At 40.9% G+C, this 26,037-nt stretch overlaps 1 protein-coding gene across 4 annotated transcripts in view; it reads left to right on the forward strand.

Moving 5' to 3' along the window:
- The window catches only part of LOC122661057 (zinc finger CCCH domain-containing protein 19-like), a 33,117-nt gene extending 10,050 nt beyond the window's left edge, over window positions 1–23,067 (forward strand). For 3 of the 4 annotated variants that reach the window (XM_043856370.1, XM_043856369.1, XM_043856371.1), the window contains 7 exons: window positions 9,381–10,299; window positions 10,395–10,522; window positions 17,871–17,930; window positions 18,021–18,071; window positions 18,285–18,355; window positions 21,367–21,521; window positions 21,632–23,067. In XM_043856370.1, the coding sequence (XP_043712305.1) occupies window positions 9,381–10,299; window positions 10,395–10,522; window positions 17,871–17,930; window positions 18,021–18,071; window positions 18,285–18,355; window positions 21,367–21,521; window positions 21,632–22,872 (2,625 nt within the window). In that variant the 3' untranslated portion in view covers window positions 22,873–23,067. Of the gene's footprint in view, window positions 1–9,176; window positions 9,210–9,380; window positions 10,300–10,394; window positions 10,523–17,870; window positions 17,931–18,020; window positions 18,072–18,284; window positions 18,356–21,366; window positions 21,522–21,631 lie in introns of those variants that run through there. The other variant, XM_043856372.1, reaches the window with a different exon arrangement.
- The last annotated feature ends 2,970 nt before the right edge of the window (window positions 23,068–26,037 follow it).

Here is a 26,037-nt window from a genome sequence, read left to right on the forward strand (position 1 = left end):
GATTAGGGTTAAGTGGAGGATTAAGAAGAGGAATGAAATTGCAGAATTATAAAACTACTTGCTTGAATTAACACTGATCTCCAACAGTAGCAGATTGAAGAAAAGCTAAGAGAGGACCTCCTGATCTACAAGATGCAAGGAGTCACTGGGGATTCCAGTCCTTCAACCTTGATATTACTCACAAGGGGGGTTCTTGATATGAGTCATATGACACACAAGACAGTCTCTGAAGAGAGAAGCAACAGCAGCAAAGACAGCAACAAAACAATATTTTTTATTAATCAAATTCGTATTCAATGCTGGCTTCCCTTACAAACTTATATAGAAGACTCAAAAATAGATTTAGACAATAAAAAGGAATGGCCTAACCCTATCTCTAACCTATTATGTAACTTAAACTGACTAGGAAACTAGAATACTAAAGGAAATAGACTCAAAACATGGCTGGACTTATAGAGTCCTAATCCAGCCCAACTTATGTCACATGACCACTTAAGTTGTCACATGACCACTTAACCAAGTCACATGATCACTTAAATTGAACCAATTGGATGCAACCAATTTGAACCAATTCAATTAAAAAACATAAAAATAAACTAAGTATTGGGTTAATCCCGTATGCAACCTATATACCCCTAGTTTAAGCTCATTAAAGTGGCCTATTACATAGAAAACCCTTGGGATCAAAGGCCCAACATATATATATATATCCCAACCCTTGACTTATTCTTAATAAAATAAGCTCATTTGGGTGATGAATCTGCATCAACTCTCCCCAGCTTGAAAAAATTCGCCCTTGAATTTTGCAGTGATGAGGGGAAAATAACTTGTGAGTAGCAGCTTTGACCACTCCCAAACAGAACTCTGGTGAGGCAAGAATATTAGGAATAAAGTCTTCAAGGCGTGGAGCTTTCTCTTCAGAGAACTATAGTGGCATAGCAAACTCTATGTGCTTGACCTTTTCAAGAACAGTATCTTGGATGTCGATGATTTCTTGTGAAGTGTTCTCAACCACCACTTCATCTTCCATGTCCTCAGCCTTGTCTACTTTGCTCTCTTCAGTGTAGACCTCTTTAGTAGTTTCTTCTACCATTGTGTTTTGGACCTCCACATCAATTTGATGGCCTCTCAATTATGATCTCAACTATTGGTGCAGCTTGGTCGACTTGAATTTCTTTAGCTATCGGTTCTTGAATCTCTTCAACACAAACTGCCTTAGTAGAATCTTCTGTTGGTACATCCGCTATTGGTGAAACTTTAAACACAGTTGATGCCACTTGCGTTTGAGTTGACATGTTCGGTAGTCCCTGTGGTTGTACAGTTGATGTGGTCACCGTTGGTGGTAACCTTTTTAGAGTAAACAAATGGTATAGACGGTGTCGATCAGGTAGGACACACGAGTTGTTTTCAGGTTCAATCCAACCTTGTCGCTTGTCCAACCAATTACAACCTACTGCAATAACGCTCCTTGGAGATGGTACCGGCTTACACCAAGCACCGTCAGAGTATGAGGAACACTCAAATTCAACAAAGACTTGACCTGTAGGCATGATGCAAATCTCTCCTGACTGGGATAACATATCCACCACGAATTGTGAAATAATGTTGTTACGTCGCCTCTCATCAACAATTAATATGGCTGTGCTCCCATTGGGTAGACGAACTCGGGTCTTAAAAACGAATGGAGGTGGGTCTTTCGAGGCTTGGTTGGAGCTTCCCTCCGCCATAGCTCTTAGGTAGGATTAGTCCTACTAGGAAACAGGGTAATAGGATCACCAAACAAGACTGGCTGATTGGGACAGCTTAGGCTAATTAGGGCAGAATTAGGGTTAGGGTTAGGGTTTTGAGCAAGGGTTTTATTTGGTAATGATGTGCAGGTTTTTAGGAGTCTATTGGTGTAGGTTCGGATTGATTTGGATGAAGTTGGAAATCTAGGGTTTCGGGTTAGAGGCCTTGTAAAAATGGAGTGTTTTTAGGATCTAGGGTTTAGGGGTTGATTTTGGGAAAGGGGTTTATAGGGTATTGATGGGCAGGTCTAGGGGTTTATTTTGGTATAAAGAAGTTCAAGGTTTGGATGAGTTATGAAATTCTGCAATTTAGAGCAGAATTGGATTTAGGGTTTTGATGGACAGATTGGGCTGCAACTGAGATCGAGTGGAGGGATAAGGCTGGACAGATTATAGAGTGAGGCTAGGGTTATGGGAATCGATTAGGGTTAAGTGGAGGATTAAGAAGAGGAATGAAATTGCAGAATTATAAAACTACTTGCTTGAATTAACACTGATCTCCAACAGTAGCAGATTGAAGAAAAGCTAAGAGAGGACCTCCTGATCTACAAGATGCAAGGAGTCTCTTGGGATTCCAGTCCTTCAACCTTGATATTACTCACAAGGGGGGGTCTTGATATGACACACAAGACAATCTCTGAAGAGAGAAGCAGCAGCAGCAAAGACAGCAGCAAAACAATATTTTTTATTAATCAAATTCGTATTCAATGCTGGTCTCCCTTACAAACTTATATAAAAGACTAAAAAATAGACTTAGACACTAAAAAGGAATGGCCTAACCCTATCCCTAACCTATTAGGTAACTTCAACTGACTAGGAAACTAGAATACTAAAGGAAATAGACTCAAAACATGGCTGGACTTATAGAGTCCTAATCCAGCCCAACTTATATCACATGACCACTTAACCAAGTCACATGATCACTTAAATTGAACCAATTGGATGCAATCAATTTGAACCAATTCAATTAAAAAACATAAAAATAAACTAAGTATTGGGCTAATCCCGTATGCAACCTATATACCCCTAGTTTAGGCTCATTAAAGTGGCCTATTACATAGAAAACCCTTGGGATTAAAGGCCCAACATATATATATCCCAACCCTAGAATTATTCCTAATAAAATAAGCCCATTTGGGTGATGAATCTGCATCACCTTTGTGGTTCCAAAGGTTATATGCCTTCTCTAACATTAAGAATCTTCCTTTAACTGATTGTGTAGTTGTTTCTAGTTAAGGCACATCCTTGAACTTTTAGTTGAGAGAAGGGATTGAGGAGTGTAGTTTCAAAGTGGTCAGGACCTAGAGTCCTTACAAATAAGTCTATCCAACTCAGGACTTAGATTCCTTACAAAAAGTTCTATCCAATGTCAAGATAGGAAGATGAGAAATCTAGGTCTGAAACAACCAATTTAAATTCTCTCCTATAGTATAATAATACCATGTTTCGTTTCCTTGTCACATTGATGCAGATGAAACACAGAATCAGGCTTGTTTTAGTGGAAATAAGCCTTGGGTTGGGCGGGTAATTGAGAACAATACGTGGAGGACTCCTACAGCTGTTACAATAAGTTTTATTAGACTAGGAAGTTTCTATTTTATGTAGGTGTTTCTATGTAATGGGTAGTTTCTATTTTTAGGATTCTTTAGGATTTTATTTTATCTCTAGAAGACTTTGATGTAATCGATTTGAAGTTTATAAATAAAGAAAATAAGGGCTGAAACAGCCAAGTCGAGTTGGAGAAAAGAATGAGCTCGGTTAAAGTCATTAATGGCTGTGAGAGGCAGGTACGGTGAGATGCCGTGGGTGAGAGACCCATCCCTTTCCCCCTTCTTCTATCTATCCATCTTCTCTATTTTCTATTTTCTTCTTTGTTTCTGTTCTGGTTTTATTTCAATTCCCTACAAATCTGAGATCAACTGAGGTTAAAAACTACTGCTGGGATTCATTAATTTGATAGAAGATTTCATGCTAGCATAGTTGCTGATTGAAGAATGCCTCAAAATACTCTGTGGATGCTGTTCTCCATTGAAGAGTTTACGATCCTCCTGTAGAATTAGTTGCAGCCTTGCTATTCTACATTACCTAGCCAACCCAAAATACTTTTCTTCTTGACCACTATCTTCCAAATCAGCTTGAGATCCCAGCAGAGTTTACATCTTTAATACGCCTTAGCCCAAGGCCCCCCTCATCTTAAGGGAGGCAGACAAAGACCCAACTGACGGGGTGGAGGAACTTGGAGCAGTCGGATCCTTTCAGAGAAAGGAACACATAAGATCTTCAAGCTTCACAATAACAGCCCGGGGTAACCTGAAGTTGCCAGGCGGCCCAGACCAATAGAAATAAGTGGTTTGGAGGATAAAATCTGAGCAATTCAAGGTAGCCTGTATAAAACAGAAGCTTACCCTTCCAAAGCTGGAGTCTCTTACGCGTATGAATTAACAGAAGGGTACAATGGTTGCAGTCAATCTGGATGGGATCAGAGGCAAACCAAGATATTTGACCTGCATATGACCTAAAGAATACCCAATCAATTCCTTCAAACAATTCTTAACCTCCTTAGAACCCCAGTCAAGAACAAGAGAGATTTTGAAAGGTTGATGTGAAGACCCGACATATGCTCAAAGTACCTCAGACAGGACATAGAAGACTTGACCGAAAGGGGGTCAGCCATGGAGAAGATAATGAGGCCATTGGTAAAGGCTAGGTGGGAGAGTTTAAAGCCCTGGATTTTGGAAGGGAAATAAGAAGTTTCTGGTCCGTACATGATTGAATACATCTGGAAAAGACTTCAAGGGTTAAGGTGAAGCTGTAGGGGGAAAGGGGGCAACCTTGACGGATGCCTGTAGAAGAGGCAAAGTAACCTGCAAGGTGACCATTGACAAGCACAGAGAAATGTGGGAAGATATGCAATGAGTAATCCATTTGATGAAGGCATGGGGACAAGACATTTCATGCATGACATTGACAATGAAGTCCCATCTCAAGGAGTCCAAAGCTTTATGGATATCAATCTTCATGAAGGAAGCTGGGGAGTGAATCTTTCTATCAAAACCTCTGACAATCTCATTACAGAGAAAGATGTTGTCAGAAATACCTCATCTAAGAATGAAGGCTGATTGGCAGTCGCTGAGCAGAGAATCAACCACCAACTTGAGCCTATTAGCCATTACCTTGGCAATACATTTGTAGAGCAAGTTACAAAGGGTAATGGGGTTTGAATTCTGTCATAGAGGAAGCACCTTCTTTCTTAGGAATGAGACAAAGGAAAGTATGGCAATCCCTTTGATCTGACTGAGATTAAAGAAGCTTTGCAGGGCCTTGAAGAAATCCACTTTGATAATGTCCCAAGTAGATGAAAAAAACTCCATACTGAAACCATTCGGACTAGGGGCTCTGCTAGCCTTGTGAGAGTGGACAATAGTGAGGATTTCTGCCTTAGAGAGGATTATTGAAGGATACCATGGAGGGAGGTGGGGATGCTTTTTATTGAGAAGACCATCTGGGGTAGCAGTGGCAATAGTCCTGAAAAGCTGCGTAAAGTAGTCCACAGCTTCGGACTCAATATCATCAACCTTAGTGATAGAGGAACCATCTCCAGACAACAAAATGGCAATGGAGTTGATATTAGTTCTAGCCTTCATGGACCTGTGAAATTAAGCACAATTGGAATCCCCCTAGCTCCAACCATTTAATACGAGACTTCTGACGAAGGATACTCTCCTCTTGAGCAACTAAAGAGAGAAGGTCTGAGGAGACAATTTTCTATTCATCAGTCAGGATGACATTGTGAACATCAGATTGGAGTCTCAACTGAATATCAGAAATCTTGGCCCTACAATCTGAAACTAACGAGGTAATACCATCAAAAGTGGAGGAGTTTCACCCTTTGAGGGCACTTTTAACATTATGGAGCTTATGGACAAAGCAAATGAGAGTGGACAAGCTTGGCCCAGGCTTCTATGACGAAGGACAGGAAATCAGGGTGGGTGGACCACATGTCAAAGTATTTGAAAGGTTTAGGGCCAAAGGAAATGTAAAGCTGGATGAGGACAGTAGTTGGGCTATGGTCAGAGATACCTGGAGGATCAAAGGTAGCATGGGAAGATGGAAAGGAGGTTAGCTAGGCCTCATTTACCAAGACTCTGTCAAGCTTGCAAGCAATCCTGGAATCTCCACTTCTCCTATTTTGCGAAGAGAATTTCAGACCCGACCATCTCATATCATTCTTGCCTATATTTTCAAGGCACTCATTAGAGACATCAACTGAAGAGTCCACTAGACAGTCACCACCCTGCTTTTCATGGCCAAAACGGCCAACATTGAAATCACCTCCCAAGGCCCAAGGGAGAGATCCAACTTGGAGAGCAATAAGGCAAAGGTCTGCCCAAATAGATGATCTCTCAGAAGGGCAATTAGAGGCATAAACAACAGTGAAGAGAAAAGAATAGTTCCTATGAGAATCAGAAATTTTGAGATGGGAGAAAATGAGAGGAGGACAATCATTGGAGATGGAGGTTGGTAGGGTCCCAAAGGCACCAGAGGTGGCCATTGGGATGGTGAGAATAGTTTGAGCAGAAGGATCAAGATGAGGTAAAATAGGAGACAACACGGGAGCATTCAGCTCTTTAATTTTGGTTTCAATAAGGCAACAAAAGCCAATATGAAGAGCTTTGATGTGAGACCGGGCTTCGGACTGCTTGGGCGAGGAATTTAGCCCCTGAGTATTCCAAATAACATAATGATTCATCAAACGTTCGGGGGTGGGGTGAATCTGAGGCTCCAATGAGCACTTGAGCATGGACAAGGTGGTGCCATGCAAAGTAAAGCAGGGGTGCTAGCACTACGGCGATGATATTCCCGCAAAAGGGAGTAGTTATTGATTGAGGAAGAGGGTGGTGATGGGTGACGAACGAGGGAAAATTGGGGATTGAAGGATGGGGGATCTGCGAGGGGCATGTCAGAGATGTGGACTGAGGAGGGGCGGTGATGTCTGGTGTTGGAGGGTAGATGTGTGTTATGGTTGGGTGGATGGATGTCATCTGGGGGCGGAAACTGGCATTGTTGGGTGAGCCCAGAAAGGGGGGTGAGGGCTAGGGGAGATTGGGTGGGGTGGATTGGCTCAGTCCAAGAGGACTGGGTGGTTAAAGGGCTGAGCCGAGGGGTTGGCTTGATGCAATGAGGGGGGTTTTGAGAAAGAGATGGGCAGGGCCGAAGGGTTGGCCCAAAGGAAGAAGAATGATGGTGGTTAGAAGAGGTGTGATATTTTGGTGTGCTGTGCTGGGCTGGGCTGAGAGATAGGCCCAATTCGGGAGGGAGTGGTGAGGTGGCGAGGATGGGGTTAAGTGTGTTTCACAAGTGATGGGATCCACCCCATGGGAAATAAAAGGGAGGGTAGAAGTGGAAGGATTTCGGGAAGGGTCGGATATATCGACAGGGTTTTTGGGAAAAGGGAGTTGGTTGTCCTAACTTTTAAAGGGGTTGGGCCGAGAGATAGGCCCAACACATGCATTATTATGTGACCATCTGTGGGGGGAAAGGGAGTTGGTTGTCCTAACTTTTAAAGAGTCACACCAGTGATTGCTATCCCTTTTCTCCTTTCTTTTTCCCTCTTTTTTGTAATTGCTCAGTTCATGAAGACTGGTTCACATGTTTAACGAATGCACACTATATTATTCTTGTCTTAATAGTATGGATGCATGAAGCGTCTAGGAGGAGAACGTTTGATGCAGAATGATCACCAAATAGGGCTTATTTCTTTAGAAATAGGCCTAGGGTTGGGTTATATACATGTTGGGCCTTTGTTCCCAAGGGTTTTCTATATATTAGGCCACTTTAATGAGCCTAAACTAGGGGTACATAGGTTGCATACGGGATTAGCCCAATACTTAGTTTATTTTTATGTTTTCTAATTGAACCGGTTCAAATTGGTTGCATCCAATTGGTTCAATTTAAGTGATCATGTGACTTGGTTGAGTGGTCATGTGACAATTTAAGTGGTCATGTGATGTAAGTTGGGCTGGATTAGGACTCTATAAGTCCAGCTATGTTTTGAGTCTATTTCCTTTAGTATTTTAGTTTCCTAGCCAATTTAAATTACCTAATAGGTTAAGGATAGGGTTAGGCCATTCCTTTTTAGCGTCTAAGTCTATTTTTGAGTCTTCTATATAAGTTTGTAAGGGAGGCCATCATGGAACACGAATTTGATTAATGAAAAGCTTTTTGTTTGCTGCCATAGTTGCTGCCCTGCTCTGTTGAGTGTGCATCCTTGTGGTTCTATCAAGGTGGAAAGGGACTGGTGGAATCCGGTTGACTCCTTACGCCGTGACGGCTGGGAGGATCTTCTTTCTTCGAAGGTGGCTTCATCCTTCAACCATTCAAACTGCTGTTAGAGGATTCGAGAGTGAGTTTGAATTTATTATTTTCTGTTTATCCTTTCTTCCCTTCCCCAATCAATTCCTTTTCTCTTCTGTCCTATTTTCATAAACTCTAGAAGACTCTAAACTCTGATTCAGATCTGCTCCTCCATTGGAATCTGATCAGATTTGGACCATAACTTCCCCTCATCACCATCTCCACTCGACCCTAGCTGCTGCCCATTCTGTCCATCCAAACCCTAATATCCCTCTTCTCCATTGACCCTAAAAACCCTAATTTTCTGCTGGGACACATTCAGCCATCAGAAACCTTCCATATTGCAACCGAATCTTCCCCCTAGCCCCTCTAACAGTCGACCTTAACCCCTGCCCCTAAATCCTACTTTAAACCATAATTTTAGTTGTTTACCTTATTTACAAAACCTGAAACCTAACCCTAATTTCTGCAGGAAATTAAAACTTGTTCAAATCCAGATATTTTTATACCATAATGACCCTCTAAACCTGCAGATTAAAACCCTATAAACCCCATTCCCAAATTCCCATCGTAAACCCTAATTTTGCCCTAAAACAGCCCCTAATCAGCCCTAAACAGCAGGCTTACCCTAAGCTTGGTTCTACTTGGTTCCTAGTGGGATTAATTTCTATTCTAGGACTACATTAACGTTATTAGGTGTTGCATCAGTATCCGTAGTTATGCATTCAGTTCACGAAGACTGGTTCACATGTTTAACGAATGCACACTATATTATTCTTGTCTTAATAGTATGGATGCATGAAGCGTCTAGGAGGAGAACTATATCAGGTGTTGCATCAGTCTCCTTAGTTATGCATTTGTTTATACTTGGAGCTAGGGCTTTGAATGAGCTGAGCTACTTGTGAGCTTGATTTCTCATTGCTCATGAGCTGAGCCTGATCTCTGATGAGAGGCTGACAAAACCAGCTCTAGCCTTAAATCAATCTTGTTTTGCAATATGCCCAATTAGAGCAAGGCCAGAAGGCAAGCATGAGCATCAGACAAGTTAACATGACAAAACCAAGCCGGGTAAATTACCTCCAATTAGGGATATTTCTTTAGTGAGTTTCACTTGCTTCCTGGGAGCTTTATGTTCAACACAGGGACAGTGAGTTATATCAAAGCAGTGGTAGAATATTAAGACTTTCATGTAGGACTTTGTTGATACTCATCCCTTTCCTTGTTGTTTCCTTTATGCAGGGTCAAGTAGATTTTGATGACAAAAATAGTTGGGAGTATCTCTTTAAGGATTATTGGGTAGATTTGAAAGGAAAGCTGTCATTAACTTTTGATGAAGTCACACAAGCTAGAAATCCATGGAAAGGGTCTGACGCATTGGGCCAAAAGGAAGAATGTTCTGATGAAGTTTACGATGCTAATTATGATAAAGGCTTTAGTTCAGACAGCTCTGCTGGGAAAATTGAAGTAAGCAGTTCTAAACGAAGAAAGGAAAAAAAGCGACTAAAGTCCAATAAGTATGTTGATTCTCCAAGTGCAGCCGGACAGAGTGTTAAAGAAACGTCTATATCTGATGGCACTGAGTGGGCTTCCAAGGAGCTCTTGGATTTTGTTGCGCACATGAAAAAAGGTGATACATCTGTCTTGTCTCAGTTTGATGTCCAGGCTCTCTTGTTAGACTATATAAAGAGAAATAATCTTCGTGATCCTCGTCGAAAAAGTCAAATTATTTGTGATTCAAGGCTAGAAAATTTGTTCGGCAAAGTTCGTGTAGGGCATTTTGAAATGTTGAAGCTTCTGGAAGTGCACTTTCTTATGAAAGAAGACTCACATCCTGATGATGTTCAAAAGGGTATTGTTGATACTGAGGGGAGTCAGTTGGAGTTTGATGATAATAATGATGCACTAACGAAGGCTAGTAAAGATAAGAGACGTAAAACACGTAAAATGGGGGAGGAGAAAGAGCCACAGATAAATCTTGATGATTATGCAGCAATTGATGTGCACAACATCAACTTAATTTACCTGAGACGTAACCTGATGGAGGAGTTACTTCAAGATACTGAAACCTTCCACGACAAGGTTGTTGGCTCACTTGTTAGAATTAGAATATCTGGCAGCGGTCAAAAGCAAGATATGTATAGGCTTGTTCAAGTTGTAGGTAAATCTTTATAATTCCCAGCTCAATTCCCTTTTTTCTGTGCAATTTGGGAAGCAGATTTTTTAGAATTGTAAAATGGTATGATTTGAACACAGGTACCTGCATGGTGGATGGACCTTACAAAACTGGCAAAGGGACTACAAATATCATGCTCGAGATATTAAATTTAAACAAGACAGAGAAAATTTCAATTGATACAATTTCAAACCAGGAGTTCTCTGTGGTGAGTAAACATGATAATTTTTCTTTTTCTCTTACTGTTTGCAACTATTTGAGAAATATTTTGGAAATGGTTGTGTAGTTTGTTAGTTTATTTACTTTGTAGGCTTAAAATGAGAGAAATGTCTCTTGTAATTGGCTGTGTATGCATTTTTTTGTCTTATATTTATTTATGGTAGTGGGTTCCCTCCGACGTCCGTGTGCAGTTTTGGGTGTTGGAGGGAGGGGTATTACGGGAAACACTGACAATAGGGGGGTTATATTGGAATTTCAAAGAGGGTGCTACAGTAAAATGGGTGGGGGCGAGCAAAATGGTCCGGATGCTGGCATCGTGGGGATCTTTTCCCCTTCATTTATTTACAGTTGCATATTCTGAAGGGATCCTTTTTCTATTTAACCTGCATGGTTGTCCTTGTTTGAGCATTTTATTTCGTACCAACCGTATTGGGGAGCTCATAAATTTTCAGTGCCACCTGTGACTAGGGTGGTGACTTTGTGGATTCCTCCAGAGGGAATTGCTAAGTTGAACTTTTTTTTGGGGGGGGGGATTCAGGCCCATCTGGTACTGGAGTGACAATTAGATTATTGGGTAGTGTATTATTGGGGTCCTTTTTTAAAATTGATAACGAATAGTTTTATTTTAGAATAAAGATCTGGCAAGTAGAACAACATAAAACATCAGTATACGACAACAATAACAGAAAGAAACAAAAGAGCACTACTTGATAGGGTAGGGGCCCTCTAAAAATTACAATTTATAAGAACCCATAGAAACCACCTGGCCAAAAAAAAAGGGAAGCTAACACATCAGCTATGTAGAGCTGAGTTTATGTTTGTAACAGTAGTAATAGAGTACCGTTTAGGTTTCAGTCGGGTGGTGATTGAAGGGAACTCTGCTAATGTCATTAGGTGGATGACAGATTTCTCTATGGAATGTTGGGCCATGCTTTCATTATCAGACTTACTCGTTACAAATTGTTTGCTTCAATGGTTTCCAAAGAATGCAAATGAAGGCAGATGACTTGGAAAAGCAAGTTGTCCTTTGCCTTTATGAGAACTGAGGAGCATAGTTGTCAAGGCGGCGCCTAGGCGGAAAAATAGGTAAATGGCAGTAGGCCGCATTATTGGAGTTAAGAAAGGCGACCGCCTTGGTCACCTAGGCGTCGCCTAGTAATGTAGTTCTAGATTGGTAGGAGACCAACTAGAATCCAATAACCAGGATCTGCTATGAACTAGGTAATTCTGCTAGGTCAAAATAGGTGAAAATTGTGAAATTAGGGTTAGGGTTTGATGGTAGGGTTAGGTCAAGTTGATGTAGGAGAGTTTATTAGTGAAGGTCTCGTTAAGTTTTAATAGTGTTAGGTATGTAAACTTGGATTGACAGCAGTTTAGGTTTAGTTTTTTTTTTTTTTTTTTCTTTTTTGGTTTTTGAAAAAGGGAATAATGAGGGAATCTAGGGTTTAGGATGGTCACCTAGGGCTGATACCTGGATTGAGTTTCCCTTATGTTGAGAGGAGAGTTCGATCCAAATAAGGAGGGATTTTGTTGGCTGGTTTGGTCTGGGTAGAAATTAGGTATTGGGTAAAGTGAAAACAAAATGGGGGGAATGTTAGGGTTGGGCTGTGAGATGATTAGAAGAAGAATTGTGGGGATGGGGAATGCTTCAACTCACTGTTGTTGCAGAGAATCCTTGGCAGCAGCTTGTTTGAAGATGGAAACTTGAATAAAAAATCAGATCTTGCGCTAGAATTTGAAAGTAGCTTCAATAGAACCACCCGGGCTTCACACTGCAAGGTGTTGATTGGATCAAACACCAATCCCACCAGCCTTGATCACCCATTGTGCATGTTGATTGCTGGTAGACTTTTGTGAATGAAGGTGCTTGAGTGCCTCATGATCAGTGCAAAAGCTGAACTCTTTACCAACAAGATAGTGTCAACAATGTCGTAACACTTGGACAACAACATAGAGTTCAAGTTCATATGTGAAATACCGCTGCTTCGCTTCATTGAGTTTCTCACTATAAAAAGCTATAGGGTGCCCACCTTGCATCAATACACCTCCTAGACTAATTGATGCAGATTCATCACCAAATAGGGCTTGTTTCATTAGAAATAAGTCTAGGGTTGGGTTACATACCTGTTGGGCCTTTGATCCCATGAGTTTCTAATGTAATAGGCCACTTTTCTGGGCCTAAAATAGGGGTACATAGGTTGCATACGGGATTAGCCCAATACTTAGTTTTTATTGTGTGTTTTTAATTGAACCGGTTTAAATTGGTTGCATCCAATTGGTTCAATTGGTCTAATTTAAGTGAAGTGATCCTATTGGCTAAGAGGTTCTTATATCCTATTGGCTACTAGGGAATCTTCTTTATTTTAAGTAGTTTAAGTTGTTTTTAAGTCATTAGGACTCTATTTTGAGTCTATTTCAGTTTCCTAGTCAATTTAAGTTAGCTAATAGGTTAAGGATTGGGTTAGGCCATTCCTTTTTAGTGTCTAAGTCTAATTTTGAGTCTTTTATATAAGGTTCTAAGGGGGCCATATATTGAATACGAATTTGATTAATAAAAATTAGCTTTATGCTTGCTGCCTTTGTTGCTGCCTTTGCTCCATCGTGAGTGTGCCTTGTGAGTAATATCAAGGTTGAAGGGATTGGTGGACTCCGATCGACTCCTTGCATCTTGTAGATCGGGAGGTCTTTCTTCTAGTTCTTCAAAGCTGCTACCATTGAAGATTTAATCTTTCAAGTAAGTAGTTTATTAATTCAGCATTTAACCTTCTTCTTCTAATCCTCTAACCTAAGCTCTATCTACTCCTATTATCACCCCTTCCATTCCTTCACTCCATTAAAACCCAAAACCTGCAACACAATTCTGTCCAGAACTGCAGAATTTTAAAACCTTCCCAAATCCTATTATTTCTATACCATATTGACCCCCTAGACCTGCCCATTAATACCCTATAAACCCCTTTCCAATATCCAACCCTAACCCTAGGAATTGACCTAAATCCTAGTGTTGTCCATTCGAACCAGCAACCCCTTTTGTTATTTGATCCTGTTGTTTGGCTCCTAGTAGGCCTCCTACCTATCTAGGATTACATTACTAATATCTGCAGCATCAGTTGCCACCTCAAATATATGGTCAAAGTTTGGTAAGCAGAACACTGGAGCCTCTGTCATCTTCTTCTTGATCAGATTAAAAGCCTTTGTTGCTGCAACTGTCCATTCAAACTTCCTTCTACTCTGCTTGGTACGGTCTTCATTGAAAGTCTTCGGTATAGGCCACTCAACAATGCTCTTGACCTTATCTGGGCAGCATGAAAGAGCACTTCTTGAGATTGATATATAACTTCTCTTGTTGGAGCACTCTCAAGACTTTCTTTAGATGGTCAATATGATCATCTGGATGCTTATTATACACCAAAATATCATTAAAGTAAACAACCAAAAATCGACCAATAAAAGGATGAAGTACCTGTGTCATGACTTGCATGAAGTACTGGGTGCATTCGTCAAACCACTCAAACAATCCATCCTTGGTCTTGAAGGTAGTCTTCCATTCGTCTCCAGGTCGGATACCAATATGATGATAACCATTCCGAAGGTCTATCTTAGAAAAAGATCATAGAACCGGACAGCATGTCTAGCATGTCATCAAACTGTGGAATGGGGAATCTGTACTTGATAGTGATCTTGTTAATTGCTCTGCAGTCCACACACATACGCCAAGAACCATCTTTCTTTGGAGTCAGTAAAGTTGGAACAGCGCCATAGTTGTCAAGGAGTCCAGGCGCCTTGGTCGCCTAGTTGGTGTCACCTTGATTTTGGACCCTCTTCGACGCCTTGGGTCGCCTAGACGTCGTGTCAACTATGAACAACGCAAGGACTTAGGCTCTCTTGAATGAAACCCTTCTGTAGTAGCTCCTCAACTTGTTTCTTGAGCTCAGTATGCTCTGTGGGGCTAAGATAATACACAAACAGACTTGATAGCACAGAACCAAGTACTAAGTCAATGGCATGCTGAATATCTCTCAAGGGAGGTAACTCATTAGGTAACTCCTCCAGTACCACATCAGAAAATCAGACAGCAGCTCCTTAATAGGCTGTGTGAGCTGGACTTTCGGCTGTGGAGTGACTTCTCTAGTAACCAGTGCCAAAATCAGACCTGAATCTTGGCTGGTTTTCTCAAACTCTTTCTGTGGAACAGCCAGTAGCTTCATCTCATGACCTGAACCCTTTTGATTTGTGCGCAAGGACTGTTGTTGGCACATTTCAGCAGGTAGGTTAAGAGGATGGAACACTGTATGCTGCCTTTTGTGTTGGAACGCACATTGGTTCTTCCTTCCACCAACCATAACATCATTATCATATAACCATGGTCTTCCAAGTAGTACATCAGTCAGCCTCATGGGAATAACACCACACCAGATATCCTCTGAGTAGCGATGAAGTTGCAAAGGTATGGAGCAGCACTGGTTTACCTCCAACTGATTGCCATTCAATAGTGATAAACCATGGAGGAACTGTAGGACGTGGAGGACCAGCAGTAAAGGAACCAATAGTAGAAGTTTTGGGTGCTGGAAAAATTTTCTTGTTGTCGACAACAGGAGTACCAAACCATTTACCAGTAGATGCCAATAATTCCTCAGCCTTAAGAGCCTTCTCAAAACAATCCCTGACATTGAACACATCGGCAACTCCAATAGCCCTGTTAATATCATTCCTCAATCCCAATCGAAATCGAGATAACACCTGAATTTCATTCTCCCTAAGGCCAGTACGAGAGGAGATTGAATCGAACTGCTGCATATACTCAGCCACAGACATATTCCCTTGACGAAGGGTGTTCAGTTTGTCTTGTAATTGAACACCATAGTGTCGACGAGGAGCACTGTTCTCAGCATTAAAATAAGATCTCATATGGTCTTCAAAGCTGAGTCGAGCCTCTGGAGTTCTCTGATGTTCTCTGTAGTCTCTGTCTTCTCTGTTTCTTTCCCTGTCTTCCCTGTGCCTTCTATGAGGTCGATGAACTTGAGACTGTACTTGATACCGGTCCTCTTTCATTGGTATGTTGCTGTCCCTGATTGGAGTAACCTGTCGTTACTCAATTAGCTACAACTTTTCATCATGGAAAGAGAACTCGTTCAAAACTTGTCAAAACCACCGAGATATCTCGGTTTCTTGCGAAATCGAGACGAGATGTGGGTGGAGTTAAAATAGTCACTGGTTCGACCTGTTTCAACCGCAACAACCCATATTTCGCAAGTTTTGACACTCATGCCCATTGAAACTTGAGGAAATCTTAGTCGAAACTAGGACAGACAGTTATTTATGCCAGAAACCAGAAAGGGGGATTGTTAGGGTTGGGCTGTGAGAGGATTAGAAGAAGAATTGTGGGGATGGGGAATGCTTCAACTCACTGTTGTTGCAGACAATCCTTGGTAGCAGCTTTTTGAAGATAGAAACTTAAATATAAATCAGATCTTGCACTAGAACTTGAAAGTAGCTTCAATAGAACCACCTGGGCTTCACACCGCAAGGTGTCAATTGTATCAAGCACCAATCCCACCAGCCTTAATCAGACACAAGATTAAAACTCCAATGGCGAAGCAAAGTTGCAGAGCAGCTTCAAGAGAGTCGAATTTTTCAGAGGTTATGTTTCCCTCTTCCGTGATTTTCATTGCTTAAAAATGGCTATAAGGCCTTACTCCTAACCAGCCTAGGAGGAGGACAATTCCCCCCTAGCCGAGCTCTACTTCTAACACCACTCAGGTCATGTGACTAACTTAAGCTGGTCATATGACGCATAAATAAAAAAGACAATTAAATAAAGACTACTTAAATTGAACCATTGGTTCAACCAGCTTTGGACTGGTTCAATTTATTACATGAAAAATAAACCAAGTATGGAAACTACCACTAAGCGACTAACTTATTACTACTAATACAACTTGGACAGCTTTTTGTTCTTCTTCTTCTTGCGGATGTCGTGCTTCAGCTTTGCATCAGCTCTCCCTGACTTGAAAACATTCATCTCTGATGAATGGATGAAGGACATGTAACGGTCATACAACTCGGGGTCGAGTTTCTTGAAGTCGTCCGCATGAATCCAAGTGTTGTCTTGGCGTGAGTGACCTTTCCATTTGCCAAGGAAACATGGTAGCTGCTGCCATGTCTACTGGTCTTGTGCATATCATGTAGAACCTCCTCGATGATGTCTTCAGTGGGTGGTTTGAGTTGGGTCAGCCTCGGCATATGTTCAGTCACCATCATCTGAGTGATGTTCCACATAGAGATGTAAATCAGCCACATTGAAGACATTGCTTATGCCCATATCAGTAGGTAGCTCGAGCACATAAGCATTGGGCCCAATACGTTTGAGCACCTTGTATGGACCCATCTTCTTAGGGTGGAGCTTGCTATTGACACCCGACTAGTGTCTCTCAGGGTTAGCTCTAACCATGACCATGTCTCCAGGCTTAAATTCCACATAACGTCGATGACGATCAACACTTGCCTTGTAAACATCATTGCTGAAAGCAATTCGCCGTTGAACATCAGCGTGCACCTCTGTGATGTGGCGCAAAAACTCATCGGCTTCAACATTGACCCTTGCTTAAGGGGGTAAAGGAACAAGATCAATGGGATGCCTTTGCTGAACTCTAAGTAAAATCTCAAAAGGGGTACATCCTGTTGTCCTTTTCATAGAGCTGTTGTAGGCGAACTCAGCAATATCAAGAATGGATGGCCATGTCTTCTCATAGTCTTTGACCAAACACCTCAATAAGTTCCCTAGACTCCTGTTTACTACCTTCGTTTGCCCATTAGTCTGTGGGTGGAAAGCAGTAGAAAATAGCAGCTTGGTGTTGGTCTTCAACCACAAAGTCTTCCAGGAGTAACTCATGAACTTCACATCCTTGTCCGAAGCAATAGTGCTTGGCAGCCCATGAATACACTATTTCTCTGAAGAACAGCTTTGCCATATTAGAAGCATCAAGTGTCTTGCGACAAGGAATAAAATGAGCCATCGTAGTGAAACGGTCTACCACAACATTGGCAGAGCCTCAACTGAACAACAACTTCATTCCATGACTTGTATGGGGATACGGCCCTATCATGAGCAGCAGTCTCACAATCAAATTAGAACTTTATTCCATTAACAGAAAAAAAATCCTTATTTTCTATTGGGTTTTGATTGTCATCTCATTGTCCTTTTAGTTTCATATGTCAAGTGAGTTACTCAGTTGCAGCTACTGCGAACTTCATTTCATCAAATATTCAAGTCTGTGCCTGTTTATCCTACATTTCCATTTGTCTTATGTTTTGATGTGTAAATTCTGTGTTTTCAGGATGAATGCAAGCGTTTACGCCAGAGCATAAAATGTGGATTTATTAAACGAATGATAGTGGTAATGCAGTGTACTTAAATTGACTTCCCTATTTCTGCACAAGTATGCATACCCTTATATTATCCTGAAAAAAATTGTGCTTGCTTGTAGGGTGAGATTCAGGAGAAGGCCATGGCCCTCCAAACAGTGAGAGTTAATGATGTGAGTTAGTTTATCTAATCTTTGTCATTGCAGCATATGCATGACATCTTGTATTATTTGTGAAAGAAATCCTGGTATAAATATTCTGTCATAGTTTAGATCATTGTGTAATGCATTAATCTTCCCTGTTATTTTTATTTTGTAAGAATTTGTGGTTTTAAAATTTGAGGCTCACATGCATATGCTTTTTGTGACACTTTTATTCTGATGTAGTGGGTGGAAACTGAGATATTGCGGCTTAGTCATCTTCGTGATCGGGCCAGCGAAAAGGGGCGTAGAAAGGAATATCCTTTGTTGAATTCAATGGCGCATTTTTTTTCCTTTTCTTTCTTTTTGACATCTGACATTTTTATGACGTCTTTCTATAAAATGTCGTCAGAGAACCCATATGATGTGGAAGAATTTTGCATACTCTGATGATCAGTTAGGTCAGACATTTTCTGGCTGATTGCTAAACCTTTGAGGACTCCTGGCACCTACACTGGATCAGGTTGTTTCCCCTCAAAAGCTGTGATGGTGTTTCAATTATTGTCCTTGGTATTGTTCTAGTCTCTTGGGTGGTTGGGAAATATCTCATGATGATGCAAATGTGTCAAAATGAGACAAAAATAAAAAAAACTCAGGAAGAGATTGGCAAATCCTGTCCAATCTCTCTCTCACAATGAGTTTCAAAGGTAAACTTTTAAGGAATTTTGGTGAAGAATATTATTATGAATTTGGCAGCTGTAGCTAACAACAATCCTCGATTGAGTCCCCTTCCTGTGCTCTTTTCTGAACCCAACTTGGTAACCCAGGGCCTTCTGGCATAGGAAGCATTACAGAAAATGGCTCATATCTGATTGATTTTACTCGTGTCTGCTCACTAGGAGAGGGAGGTCCCTATATCGTTTTACATTACTGATGCATTTCCATGGCTGGACTAGCTTGACCCAGTCTGGAGATCCAGACCAAGAAGAGCCAGTTCCAAACCTTGCTTTTGGTTCAGCAGGAATAGCTAGGGAATTTACCATTTTATTTTTTTTTTTCTTCAATTTATAGTTTTTGTTTTATTATCATAGAGCATGGATTTTGAGCTAGATTCAAAATCTAACTTTGCTTTAGAGTTGGTGTTAGCAGCTACATACATGTAACCAATGTTCCCATAGAAAACAGATTTTATTGAATTTGAGTTTGATATACCGTGCTTTGTGCCTGCTGGAGCCAAGGGTTGGTTTGTGGGATCACACAAGAGATCGAGTCCTCTTTTGTGGATTTCAAGCTCTCATCTAATAAAATATCGATAATTAAGAAAAAAGCAAAACAAACAAGAAGAACAGGAAAAGAAGGATGAAGAGTTGGGAACAATCAGAAGGAACAAAGGAAAAGTTAAGAGAGAATTTAGACGTGGATTGGTCTGTTGGATCGCTACCTATGGGCGACCCAATCTGCAGAGTTCCAATCTGAAAGTCTGCTGGGCTAGAGAGTTTCAAATCAAAACTCAGATCTGGTCTCACGTTTTCTTCCAAGTCTTGTTTCATAATTTTTTAAATTAATTTTTAGTTGTTGGTTTGGTGAATTTTCGGTTGGGTTTAGAGATTAGTGGGTTAGCAACATAATCCTAAATTTTTGAGTTGATAGGTATTGTGTCGAGTGAGTTCTCTCACCTGAACTCTAGGGATATTGCCGCTGGTTCAGTTGGTTGAGAGGTTGGGGATGACCAACTTCTTAATTTGCAACTAAGGACAATTACTCAAAACTCCTCCTCTTTCTGAATTCCTTATATTTTGCCCCTGCTTCTGATAATTAATTTTTAAAAAACCCATAGTTTCTGGGTTTCTTTCTGTTCTACCCCAGGCTATTCTTAAGTTCTAGAAAAGTTTAGTTTATACTGAAATTGCAGTTCTGCTCCTCTTGTCAAAAGTTATTTCTGTACTGTCCCAATCTTAATTTAAAAATTCCAGTTTCATTTTCCCCTTAAAGTATTTGCTTCTACTTCCCTGATACTGTTACCAGTCCAAAAGAGGTACTGAACTGTTCTGTATATATACAAAATTGTCACTGATCTCATCATTTTGAGTTTTATTTGCTTTTGTGGACCTATAGCTACCAAATTAGGGTATTTTGGAACCCTGGGTTGTACTATTAATTACCCTCCTACACTGGGCTACAATCCTACAAGGGGTTAGAAATTAATTTACTTGCCTTTTGAGGGGATTATATGGAGACTTCATCAGTTTCTATGCTTCGATTCATGAGTAGGGAGCTGTGAGAATACACCCTTTTCTTTTAAAATATGGATAAAGATTGTAGGTGCTTCTGCTGCAGATTGTTGAGGGTCGTTGAAATCCTGACAGGTTTGCTAGTGCAATGCATCATTAAGGGGTTCGTATTTGTTTTTCTAATTTTCTCTGGCTTTGCCCAAATGTTTTGGAAACAGAAACTTGTGTCCCACACTAGATACTTAGAACCCCCCCCCCACAAGAGAGAGAGAGAGAGAGAGAGAGAGAGAGAGAGAGAAAAGAATGTAGTGAGGGAGGGAGGCAGGGAGCTTGTCTACTGAAAGCAAACATATTGTATGTTATATGTAGTGACATGATGAGGCAACATCAAACAAATTCACCTAGGTGATCGCCATGTCCTATTCAGATCAATGCACTGCTCATTCTGACACTCATATTCCAGTTGTATAAGTATCATTTCCTAGCTGTATCTGTTATTATTTCTTTTGGGGGCAATTGTTTGAAATCAATTCCTTCTGGTCTGGTTGAGAACAGGTGCATGGTCATCTGTATTAACTGTGTGGCTATTAAAAGAATAAAGACTTCCTAGATACTGTATCAGCTATAGGCCACTGGGTTCTTATTGCTAACTCCAATTGGGAAACAAAACATGAAGGTCAATCATGCGGTGAGCCTGCGACATGCTACACATCTATTTTCTTGCAAACTGAAGGTTATTAATTGTGTAATGGGGGGCCGACTTATGTGCTCTATTTGATCTTGAACTGTGGAAGTCCTACTGCCCAAAACGTGAAGGTGATTGCACACAGTTATGGTTGAGGTATTCTTTTTATTAGTATGATGAAATCCCTTTTGAACTTGTTAGCTTCATAGAACTACAAGATTGTATTAAGGAGAATCAAAGAAAGCAAATAAGACAAAGTAACAAGCAAAGGTGTCTGTCGTTTGCTGTACCATAATGTGCCATTTAGATGGTTGCTAACTAGTTTAATTGTACTCTGTGTTTCCTGTTATTTGTAAACTCAGCTGTAAGAACTCTTAAAATGAATGTTGAGGGATCCTTGACCATGTTTTACGCTTAGAGAATGTGTAGAGAAGTTGCAGCTCCTTAACACACCGGAAGAGCGCTCCCGTAGGCTACGGGAAATTCCTGAAATACATGCTGATCCTTACATGGATCCTAGCCATGAATCTGATGAAGACGGAGGAGAACCTGATGATAATAAAAGAGGTCACCTTCTTATCTTTGTGGTTCTTGCCTTTGTTGTTTCCTATGGACGCATTAGATTTTGAAAATGTATTCCTTCAAAATTTCTGTTATGATGTTTGTGAAACATGCAGACAACTATTCGAGACCAAGAGACGTTGGATTTGGTTGGAAGGGAAGGGAACCAATCTCTCCAGGAAAAGGAGGTTCAACTTCAAATGATAATTCCTGGAGTGGAGCAAGGAAGAATATTTCTGCCAGCTGGGAACCAAGTAAAATTGTTTCTGGAAAAGGCTCCTTGGAAAGAGGAGATTTACACCAACCAACTTGGGAAAAATCAAAAATCCAGGTGGCCACAACTGGTTCTGACACAAGTGCTTGGACTAGCCAAGCCACTTTGATTTCTGGGTCATCATCTGGGCTTGCAACAATGAGTACACCATCACCTTCAGTGCAGTCATCTAATATCAGTGATACAGAAAACATGTGGCTTTACCGGGACCCATCTGCGAAAATCCAAGGACCATTTTCTATGGTTCAACTGCGTAAATGGAGCACAACTGGGTACTTCCCTGCTGATCTGAGAATATGGAGAACAACTGAGAGGCCAGATGACTCAATCCTTTTGGCTGATGCATTGAATGGGAAGTTCTATTTGGAGCCACCCCGGAGGGACAACAGCTTTTCTCAGTCTCAAAAGGCAATAATCACATCTGATAATAGAGAAAATAACTGGAGAGGAAACAAAAGCTCACCATGGACAGAAAAAACACAGAGTGATGGAAGCGGGAACCCAAGTTGGAAGGATTCAGGCAGCCGTGTTAACAGTAATGGTAATGCTGGATATGCAAAAAATGATGGGTGGGCCTCTCGGTCAACTGGTTGGACTGCACAAGCAATGGAAGCTGTCAATCCCAAAGAAGTACAGGATGGGAATTCTTCACGAGGCTGGGACTCATCAAAGGCAAACAGTGCTTGGTCTGGTCAGCCCCAAGTGCACAGTTCAAATCCATCATCCAGAACGCCTTTACAGCAAGGAAGAGATGGTCAAGGGGGAGATGGATGGAGTTCTGGTCAGAATCACGGAACTTGGAATGCAAATAGATCCAATGAGATTCAATCTAGCAGTGGATATGGCCATGAGAAGCGTTCTGGTAATTGGGGTTCTTCAGTCCAATCATCTCTGGAAAGTGGTAGATCCGAACCGGAAAATAGTAAGAGCTGGTCTACCGCATATTCAGCTGAGGCACCTAAATTTGCTAGAGATGGCTGGGCTTCTGACCATGGCAGAAGAAATGATTCATCCAACCTCCCAACTCCTACTCCGAAGCCAATTAGTTCAGGCTGGATTGGGGGGGCAGGTTTCAGTTCCTAGTCGTCCTGCAAATTTTGGCTGGGGACCAACTCAAAGCCCAGGAGTAAATGTGTCACAACATTCTCCTGCTGCTGTTCCTGAACCTCTCAAGAGTACATCTGATTGGAGTGAGCACCGCCATATTTCTGTAAAGCCCTCGCTTGGGGGATGGGACTCCCACTTTAATTCTTCTTCCATGCCCAAACCATCTGAGACGCCACAGGGTACAATTATGGAAGGAAGAGGGAAACTCAGGCATGCACAATGGGGAGAGGTTTTCTTGCCAGGGGGACGGGGTCTGTCAAGGTGTTGATTCTGGGCGTGGTGCTGGTGCTGGTAGGTCATGGAACAGGCAGTCGTCATTCGGCCGGAGGGTCTTCTAGGCCGCCTCCAAAGGTACAGAAAGTGTGCAAATTTCATGAGAGTGGGCATTGCAAGAAAGCAGCAGAATTTGATTATCTCCACATGATACAGCCTCGTGCACTTTTATGATTCAGAATGCAAGTATAATGATACATTAGTGCTTTGTAGTCATTTTTTTTGTGCCAAGGTGGACCCACCACAGTGTTGGTCTGGATGGGGATTGGGCGCCCATAGGGGCGGGGGGAGGGGGGGAGAGGAGTATGGAGAAGAAAAAGTAGGTTATCCTACTGGCTGCCACCGATTGGGAGAGGAGTCGATCACTCTACCTCCCTGCACTTGCACCAAATCCACTGGATGGCAGCCGACCATTGCGCTGGAGCTTCCCCAATTTTGTAGAGTCAATTCAATCTTAGTTTTCCTGTTTCCTTCCTCTCCTTTTGACCTGATCTACTTCTAATGCTTTTGCCATGGACTGTAACTTTCGTGTAGTTGACAAAAATATACCATCTTCACATTTCTCCACTCCGGCAATTTTAGCAGCGGGAAGAGTGTCAAAAGTATTTTTAGGGCCTGTTTGTTTCGATGTAGAATAGTTTTTTTTTTCTGAAAAATTAATTAGGGAAGTGATCACTGCTTGGTTGTGTAGCCATGTGGCCAATGAGAGTGCGAGTGCAGGCATCTACCTAGATGAGATTTTTTGTCACGGGGGCTCAATGGTTATTTTGCATGCTCGTGTATCTGGGTGCAAGATTCACGTGACAAAGTAGCTTTCTCTTTTCCAATTTATATTATAAATAAATTTAGTGAAAAAGGTTTTTTTAAGCCGTTGAGGGAGGGTATGCTAGCATCTTCTTTCTTTATCTCTTCTCAAGTGAAATGACTTCACTACCTTCCTATGTACTAAACCATTTTGTCACACTTTATTGGTGTTCTCCTCTATTCCGCTTGCTCAAAGAATTGTCATAAATTTTATGGCTAAACTTTGCTCGCCGTTGAAATCATTATTACCGCTTCTTATTTTTGAATGTCCAAAATTCCTTCAATCTTATGACGTTGTGTCCAAAATGCCCTTAAAAGTGACTCGCTTGTTTTAATTGTAATGACCAACAATCCCTTGCCCATATTTTATCTTATGGGAGAAGGGTTTGTGTGCAAGCAAGGTACTCTATATCTTTTCAAATTGATTATTTTAATTATTATTATTATTTTATTAATACAAAGTAGAAGTTTTGATACATGATTGTGCATGTATACGGCCTGTATGAAGTACCGCCAGATGGACATTTTATGTCTATCTAAAATGACCATAAACCCCCCCACCTCCTATTGAATGCATGGATGCATGGAATCTACCGTGTACCAATACCTTCCCCTTAATACAATAATTATAATAATCTATAAGGGAGAAGGTTTTCTGAGCAAGCAAGGTACTCTAGACCTTTTCAATTTGATTATTTTAATAATTATTATTTTATTAATAAAATAAATATAATAATTCATGTGAATAGGCAGTAGGCTTAAGGAGCCTTTTCCCTTATTTTATATATATATATAATTTTTTGTTTCGTTTGTCATTTTTTAGATTGGACAAGGCAAGGAAGAATATATGGGCAGGATCGACAAAAAGGATCTAGTCATACAATGGAAGTGGAGTTCTCCATAGGTGGCAATCGTATTATACTTGTTACCTGGCTCAATAACTGACCTTGTAGTCCCATGCCTTTTTTTTGGTAAGACTTGAAATCCCCTGCTTATTTGTCTAAGCTGTAGTTAAGGGAAAAAGAACTCTGTACGTGAGTGTGGTCTACACCTGCACTCTTATGAGTCTATCTCTCTCTTCCCCATATGAAAAGATATCTCTGCCCCCTTATTTTGAGAAGGGGAGAGATAAACACACGGGAGTGGTGGCGTAGGCCATACTCTCGGACATAAAACTGCTTCCCTTTAGTGAATGGAAAAATACAATTATGAGAAATCTAAAACCATAGAAGAGAGCACAACAGTTGTCAAAGTATTGTAAGTGTGCTGCAATACATGGGAGGACTTAGCCTGCAAAACTTGATGCATTGCTAATTTAAAACATGTCCTCTCTACCCAATGGTTGGAACAATCATATCATTTGCTCACAGAGCTCAATGAGAGTGGATTGTTTAAAAATTCCTTCTTTGTGTAAAGTAGTTTATACATATTACATTATATTGAGATTTTTTATTTATTTTATTTTGTAATTTGTATTTATAAAATAAATTTTTATTAAAAATAAATAAATATTTGCCTTAAAGTACTTATTATATTCTTTTCTGATTATCATTGCAAACAATGCAATTGAACTTGTTTATGATGTTCATTCTTGGCGTAGGAAAGACTCAAGCATGACCTCCTTTAGAATTTTTTTCCTCTTAATTTATGTGAAAGAGATTATTATCTGGTCGTGTAACGTCTGCACCACCAGTGTTGGGGCCAATGAGAGTGCACATAGGGGCATTAACATAGTTGTTATTGTTTATTTCATAGAGGGTAGGGTGGTACTTTCATGCACTCCTGTGTTTAGGCACATGAGCCACACGATGAAATAGATTTCTGTTGCCTTTTTAATTTTTTTAGAGGGTGGGGCGGTCATTTTGCCCCATGTGACTTGGCACAAGGTACCGTACACTAGGGGTGAAACAAGGCTGGGTTGGGCTGGGTTTTTCAAAATCCTAGCCCAACCCTGAGTCCTTTTAGCTCAACCCAAGCCCAACCTGGCCCTAGGTCGGGCTGAGATGTCTCAACCTAGCCCAGCTGATTGATCTTGATTTTTGCTAGGGCATGGTTGGCCCTGAT

Source organism: Telopea speciosissima, chromosome 5, assembly GCF_018873765.1.
Source record: "Telopea speciosissima isolate NSW1024214 ecotype Mountain lineage chromosome 5, Tspe_v1, whole genome shotgun sequence".
NCBI classification, from domain to species: Eukaryota; Viridiplantae; Streptophyta; class Magnoliopsida; order Proteales; family Proteaceae; genus Telopea; species Telopea speciosissima.